The sequence below is a fragment of the Laccaria bicolor genome, genomic scaffold (genome assembly GCF_000143565.1).
Source record: "Laccaria bicolor S238N-H82 LACBIscaffold_5 genomic scaffold, whole genome shotgun sequence".
NCBI lineage: Eukaryota > Fungi > Basidiomycota > Agaricomycetes > Agaricales > Hydnangiaceae > Laccaria > Laccaria bicolor.
Window position 1 is genome coordinate 24,866 of NW_001889876.1, and position 7,280 is coordinate 32,145.

Here is a 7,280-nt window from a genome sequence, read left to right on the forward strand (position 1 = left end):
CCTATATTTTTTCATCAACGTTTTACCTGTACAATGGAGTCAGCAGTGAATTTAATGATTTTGAAGAAATTCTTACCCATGCCACAATACTTTAGCCAATTCCAAAAGCCGAGATGGTCGTTGATAACGTCTTGACGTGAACCAGGGCCCTGCGTCTTCGTAGCATTACCCAAGGCGTTATTTGCTGCCCATATTCGCTCACAGCCCTCTCCATCCGTGAGCCCCATCCCCCATGAGAGCTTGAAGGAATATTCTTGGTGTTTCCGCTGGCCATGGCCTGGCTCGGGGAAAGCAGGGATCTGTGGGCGCATGTCGAGGGGGGAGGCAGGCAGCAGATCCATAGGCCAGTGGTCGTCCATCCTTTTTCGAAGGTTTACAAACCATTGACACGCGATGTCATAGCTCACGACCACAGGTATGTTGGGGGAAACATCGCGTATGGCCCTACCAAATATGTAGTCCATATTGGCGTACCTGAAAACGTTTAGTCGTTGGAATGTGGATGAATAAAGGCACATACCTCTCCCCCTTCTGCAGGTTCCCGACGCAGGTCGGAAGAACCATCTCCGAGCAGGCACACGTAACGGCCCCCACGCCCGTAAACCTCAGCCCCCTCGAAAACTTAGAGTTCGCCTTCGCCAGGGCTTGAAAGCCCACACACGTACTTATCTGGGTAGCCATTAGGGTTATAAAAGAAAGGTGGGGCAAGGACCACCTACATCTGCATCACTTGCCCGAGACAACACATAGGAGTCATAGCCTTTGCGTGGCACCATGTACGCCATCCCAATACCCAGGCCTGGATCACTGGAGAAGGAGGACACTAGCTGATTTTTGAGACGAAAGTTGGCGTCCATGGAGTAGGTCAGAAAGTATAAGAACCTGTAAATCAATCAGAACCAGCCCCATTGTTAAACGCCGTGCATACATACCTAAGAGATTCTGGCGCCTTGTCCCATCCATCAGGAAGGTTGACTCCTGGGCGAGGACAGTGGGGGCAGCTCAAGCCCAGAGCGCCCTCCCCCACCCCCTCGACCCCTGCCGGGTCATGACCCACACCTCCCCTCTTCAACATCTTAAGGTGTCGAAATTGAAGAACCATCCGCAGAAGTGGCCGATATCTCGAAGTTGGCACGCTGAGGCCCGTGTTGCTGGTCAATTTCTCCAGTGTCCGGTAGAAGTCGTAAGTCGAACCCTTTGTGGTCAACGCGAGCAGATGGAGTAGCTGTAAAAGAGCGAAGGAGGCGCAAGTCTTAGGTATTTTTTGACTGGCTGGATAAAGCCCACACCGAAGGAGCTGAATGTGCTTTGGCACAGCACGTAAACAGCCGCAATAGTCGAAGGCCACGTCGTGGATGCCGTTTGTATGGAGAATGCGAAGGTCTTGGTGGCAGGGCTCAGTGTTGGTGCACGTCGATCGCATGTGGTTCAGCTGGATGCGTAACCTGAGGCTCTTCAGGCTTGTCTTGATAAAGTAATGACCACTCCACTTCTACGGCCCAGTAAATTAATGGAAAGAACGGCTGAGTGAAACTGGACGAACCTCTATATGATGCAACGGCAGACAACGGTGGCGTCGAACACAACACGAGGTGCATATGAGGTCAGGTAAGCAGCAGTCAGAACAGCGATGGTCGGGGGTGCCAGGTGAGGCAACTCTGCGAGCAACACAATCCAGGCAAGCCCTCTCCCGTCGAAAATCCCCTTGGCCCTCCCATCGAATGAACTCATCAAGGTACTCCGTTCGATGTCTTTCCTTCCAGACGAGATGCGGGTGCTTCTGGATGGAAATTAGAAAGGCAATTTGAAGGGAAGTGGAAGGGCTGCTTACTGATAGCCTGCTCCTGGCTTTCTTCTTCTTTTTCTGGACCTCTGGCGGCCCTCTGTCCTCCATCACGTCCCCCTCCATCGCTTCCTTGTACCACTCTGATCGCGGGTCCAGCCCAAACTCATTATCGTCAGCCACCCACATCATTTCCCCCATTTGAGCGGTACGCGGTGTCTCCGAGATGAGTCGATGAGAAGTATTAAATTGAGTTTCACAGGAGTTTATGATGTCCAAGTCATCGTTGAGCGGGAGTCGGTCGTGATAGACGCCTGTCCGTCGGCGCTTGGAAGGGCAACTTCCATTGGCGTTTCTACCACGATTGAAACGAGCGGTATTGGACATTTTCTCAGTATGTACTTGGAACGTACTCTGATTATAGTGACTGTGACATTCACATGACAAATTACATGAAATACACATACCGTGTTTTTTGTTGAACTCTCCAAATTTTGGCCACCTCCCTTCAGTCCCCATCCTCAACTTATAACGTGTTTCAACGTGTCCAGATGTTCCGTTAATCTGGTGAGCGCCTCATTTGTACCTTTTGCCCCCTTCCCCACCCACTCCTAGTGAATACTCTGAGCCCGGGGAATCCACTCAGGACTGGGTGTCCTTGTGGATGACAGTGAATACTCCGCGCCTGGGGAATACACTTGATTCTGCAATTTTTTTTTCCCTGCGCCTTTTTTCCGTTGAGCATTCGGTAGACCATTGACCTTTTTTACAGGCCTGATGTCATTCAAGACGACGGTACTACTGCCCCATGACCAATTCTGCTTCTCGAAACTCCTCATCGACAGCATCCAGCTTGAGGAGGGTTTTATGTATTTGTTCGGCTCTTCACCTCTTACCTCTCCTGAGCGCTCTCTCCCTCCCTCCTCCGCATCCTCGCCTCTTTCTACCCCACCCACCTCACCATTGTCATCGCCGCGATTGCTCGCTTTTCCCATCATGACCGACGACGACGACGTGCCACCGCAGTCTATGCCATCGCAGTCTATGGCACCCGTCCAACTTGGCCCACCAAACCGACCCACACATGCAAAGCGCCAGGGCCACGCCAATCGGAGGCGAAAAAGAGAAAGAGAGAGGGAGGCTGCAAAGTTAGAAAGCCAGGAACGAATTCGTCCATACAAGCCTCGCCCAGCTACTGTGAAGAAGCACGTCAAGTCCTCCAAACTGCGCCTCACGAAGTACAACAGCGACACGATTCCCATCGTGTCTTCGGGCTACGTAGCTCTTCCTGGGCCCAAATCATCATCCAAGTTTCCCCTTGAGCAGCGGTTTAAGATGCAGAAGGTCGTTTGGGACGGCACGTAGGTTTCTCCACATCGCTATTCGATGGATCGTTATTGACCCCCGCCCAATAGATTCTCCATACCCATCGTCGACGAAGGTGGTCAATACATCGGGCTCTGTGCCGGCTCTGATGCCTCCGACTGGCCAGACATGCATCAGTCTGCTGCCGCTGCTCTGGAGGAAGCTCGAGGAGGGGTGTCCTGGGGAAAAGAGGATAGGCGGCATAGGCGTGGGACCTTCTTTGCACGTAATGTTGGTATCTCGCATGGGGGTGGACAGACTAGGCCCATGGTTTTGCGTCACAATGCCCCCGACGACGCAGTTCTCTCTGGGCTCCTGAAACACCCCTTGTTCGTTCGAATGGCTGGACATGCGTCAGGTAGGCAAACAGAGCACCCTCTCACGACGTGATACTCACCTCTCCGGCCAGGAATTTTTGCCACGTGGGCACCTAGGCTCCACTCCTACTACGCTGACCACCTACAGAAGCTCCTGGACCACGACGAGACCCTCACCCATAACTTTGAAAACAGCGTCTTTGCCGCCTGTGCCTTCAACTTTGGCCCGCAAACCATATGCCATTGACATCGTGACCATGCCAACCTACCCTTTGGCTGGTGTGCCATCACGGCGCTTGGTAACTACGACTACAAAAAGGGCAGCCACTTGGTTCTCTGGGACCTTGGATTGGTCATTGAGTTCCCCCCCGGATCCACAATCTTTATTCCTTCGGCGTCGTTAGACCATTCCAACGCCTCAATTCAGAAGGAAGAGCGACGCTATTCCTTTACGCAGTATACGGCTGGGGGGACATTTCGGTGGGTCGATTACGGGTTCCAAAAGGCAGACGAATACCTCGCGTCTCTGTCTGAGGAGGAGCAGCAGGCAGCAGCTGAAGAAGGTCGCGATCGATTGGCGTTTGGACTCTCTCTTTTTTCCACCATCGATGAATTTCAATAGCCCTGTAAACACGACACAGCTGTATATACCATTTAGCATGTATATATTGCAATGCCCTTTTCCTTGAATCCATGCAGATGAACTTAATGGGTGAATGGCTTGAACGTATACAATACAACTGAGAGTACTGAGAGACTAGCTACTTAATTTTCCTTGAATCCATGCAGATGAACTTAATGGGTGAATGGCTTGCACGTATACAATAGAACTGAGAGCACTGAGAGACTAGCTACTTAATGAACTTCGGCTGCAGAATACCCAGGCAGATCACGCGAGAGCCTCAGGTCAACGCTTCAACACTCTTCTTCCTACCAAATGGATGATATATAAAATTCTATAGTCACCTCCGCTATCCTCTAGATATTTAATTGTCCTGTTCTACACCGTTCTACATGTTCCAGTGTGGATAGCATTAAGTTCTCGCGAAATCACTCAAAATCTCGCGAAATCACTCAAAATCTCGCGAAATCATTTGAGATCTCAAAAAACGATCCTTCCGAATCTGACGGGGATATCTGCGGCTGAATCTGCAACAGTCGTGGCCCTCACAGTGGACCCTTCAGACCAGATAATATATATATATTGGTTTGATGAGACGAGCCCACATAAGCGATCATGGGTAAGGCAGCTCATCCCAACCACAAAGATCACTGTGTCGTTTATTATTATCGGTGCGCCCCATTCATTTTTTGAGCACACCTTTCTCCTGAGTGGCTAAAAAACTGCAGAAACCAAGAGGCTCTACAAAGAAAGGCCCGGGAAAGAGCTCAACGGTACGTCATAACACGGCCGAAGAATGGGGCGGAAGGCACTCACATGCTGTTACAGTTTGAGGGAGTACCAGCGACAAAATGAGACACCAGAAGAAGCGGACGCCAGGAAGGCGAGACATAGAGCCGCGGCGGCCAAGTACCGAGGGACCCACCAGGCCCAAATAAATTTTCGGGCATGGCAGTGAGATCCTAAGTAAGTTAGACAAATTTTATTTGAATTGTTCTGAAAGGTTTTAGAAACGCCGAGAAGCTGCGTGTTTCGGCAAAGGAACTCGCCCCAATACTGGCTGCCATGGATGGAGCTAGCGAAAGCCTTGAATCTGGAAACTCAACCGATAGTGAATAAAAGGTTTCTGCACTTGGTATAGTCTAGCACGGCGAGCAGTTGGGGTGGTGGCAGTGTGTTGATACTTGGCTGAAACATGTTCAATTTTCGGTGGCGGAGTAGTGCAGGATCTGATTACTTGGCAGTTCAGATGAAGTACACCAAAAAAAGATTTATTGAGTAGAGGATGGGTATCTAGCAAATTCAAACAGGGGCAGTCACATTGGAGTAGATTCAGGCAGGGACAAGCACAATAGAAAGACAGCCGGTCCAACCGCAAGGCCGCATCATTGAATCTACGATTTTTGATGAGCAAGATCAGCTGAGCCTGTTGAACAAGTCCCTACCAAGTGCCTGCGCGACTTGTGTGAACTTGGATTTCTTCGTCAGAGTCCGCAAAAACCCAGCCCTCGCAATTGTCTTGATCTGCCCGTGCAGAATCAGAGTCCCACTCGCCGTCTGAATTAGGCTGGTCGTCAAAAAACCTATTAATGGGAACATCGAAGCGGCCCCCAGAAATGGGGATGGGCTCAAGGGTACGCATGTTGTAGGCATGGGCGTACACATCGAAGGCTGCTTCAAAGGTGGGGAAGCTTTGCAAAATATATTGGATGCGGCCCTTTGGGGCCGGAATGTTTTGAACTCGAATGGCTGCGTCGTGCCTGGTACAACGTGTCAGAGGCATGGTAGTGGGTTGTACGGGGTACGTACCATGCCGAGAAAAGCCCTACTTCTTCCCCCTTGGTAATCACGTAGGTGGTGTGAGGGAACGATGCCCTCCGCGCAATGAACTCGTCTGGGTGGGGGATGTAGTAAATGGGCTTGTCGTTGGCCGTCACTTGTGTGGCCTGGGGCTCTGCCACACTGCCGTGCGTAGTTCTGGCCCTGGGGGATTCTTGGGTGATCAAAGGCTCAGCCACAGGAGCACGTTTGGGGGTTGATGGTTGGGCGGGAGAGGGCGTGGGCAGGCGGACCTTTATGACTGGTGGCTACCACTTTTATGGTTAATCTATGACAACTGTCCAAGAGCCATTGTGTATAATGCCACAGGTTTTATGAAGGGCATCTCACTAGGATTGCCCATCTATTTCATTCCATTTATCACTGGAATCTTTCATAAGTTATAGACAAGGATAATGAGATATCATGGGGATATTTCATTAGGCTCTTTGGCCCTTTCATTATGACAAGGATAATGAGACTTTTCATGGGGATATTTCATTAGGCTGCTTCACTTTTTCATTACCATTTCATAGAATTTTTATTAGGATATTTCATTAGGCTCCTGCGCCTTTTCATTACCATTTCAAAGGAATTTTCATTAGGATATTTCATTAGGCTCCTGCGCTTTTTCATTATCATTTCTTAGAATTCTCATTAGGATATTTCATTAGGCTCCTGCGCTTTTTCATTACCATTTCTTAGAATTCTCATTAGGATATTTCATTAGGCTCCTTCGCTTTTTCATTACCATTTCTTACAATTCTCATTAGGATATTTCATTAGGCTCCTGCGCTTTTTCATTACCATTTCTTACAATTCTCATTAGGATATTTCATTAGGCTCCTTCGCTTTTTCATTACCATTTCTTACAATTCTCATTAGGATATTTCATTAGGCTCCTGCGCTTTTTCATTATCATTTCTTAGAATTTTCATTAGGATATTTCATTAGGCTCCTGCGCTTTTTCATTATCATTTCTTAGAATTTTCATTAGGATATTTCATTAGGCTCCTGTGCTTTTTCATTACCATTTCATAGAATTTTCATTAGGATATTTCATTAGGCTCCTTCGCTTTTTCATTACCATTTCATAGAATTTTCATTAGGATATTTCATTAGGCTCCTGTGCTTTTTCATTATCATTTCTTAGAATTTTCATTAGGATATTTCATTAGGCTCCTGTGCTTTTTCATTACCATTTCATAGAATTTTCATTAGGATATTTCATTAGGCTCCTTCGCTTTTTCATTACCATTTCATAGAATTTTCATTAGGATATTTCATTAGGCTCCTGCGCTTTTTCATTATCATTTCTTAGAATTTTCATTAGGATATTTCATTAGGCTCCTTTGCTTTTTCATTACCATTTCAT

At 48.4% G+C, this 7,280-nt stretch overlaps 2 protein-coding genes across 2 annotated transcripts; one reads left to right on the plus strand and one right to left on the minus strand.

The window, feature by feature from the left end:
- Nucleotides 1-2,560: 2,560 nt before the first annotated feature.
- On the plus strand, nt 2,561-4,087 carry LACBIDRAFT_313413 (uncharacterized protein; the record flags this gene model as incomplete). Its single annotated transcript, XM_001877230.1, has 4 exons — nt 2,561-3,144; nt 3,199-3,506; nt 3,558-3,670; nt 3,785-4,087. 4 exons carry the CDS (start codon nt 2,561-2,563, stop codon nt 4,085-4,087), a joined length of 1,308 nt encoding a protein of 435 aa, XP_001877265.1.
- A 1,441-nt stretch (nt 4,088-5,528) lies between these two features.
- Nucleotides 5,529-6,269, minus strand: LACBIDRAFT_323896 (uncharacterized protein; the record flags this gene model as incomplete). The annotated part of the gene is made up of 3 exons (XM_001877602.1): nt 5,529-5,847; nt 5,897-6,167; nt 6,257-6,269. The coding sequence occupies 3 exons, from the start codon at nt 6,267-6,269 to the stop codon at nt 5,529-5,531; spliced, it is 603 nt and encodes a 200-aa protein (XP_001877637.1).
- Between the last annotated feature and the right edge of the window lie 1,011 nt (nt 6,270-7,280).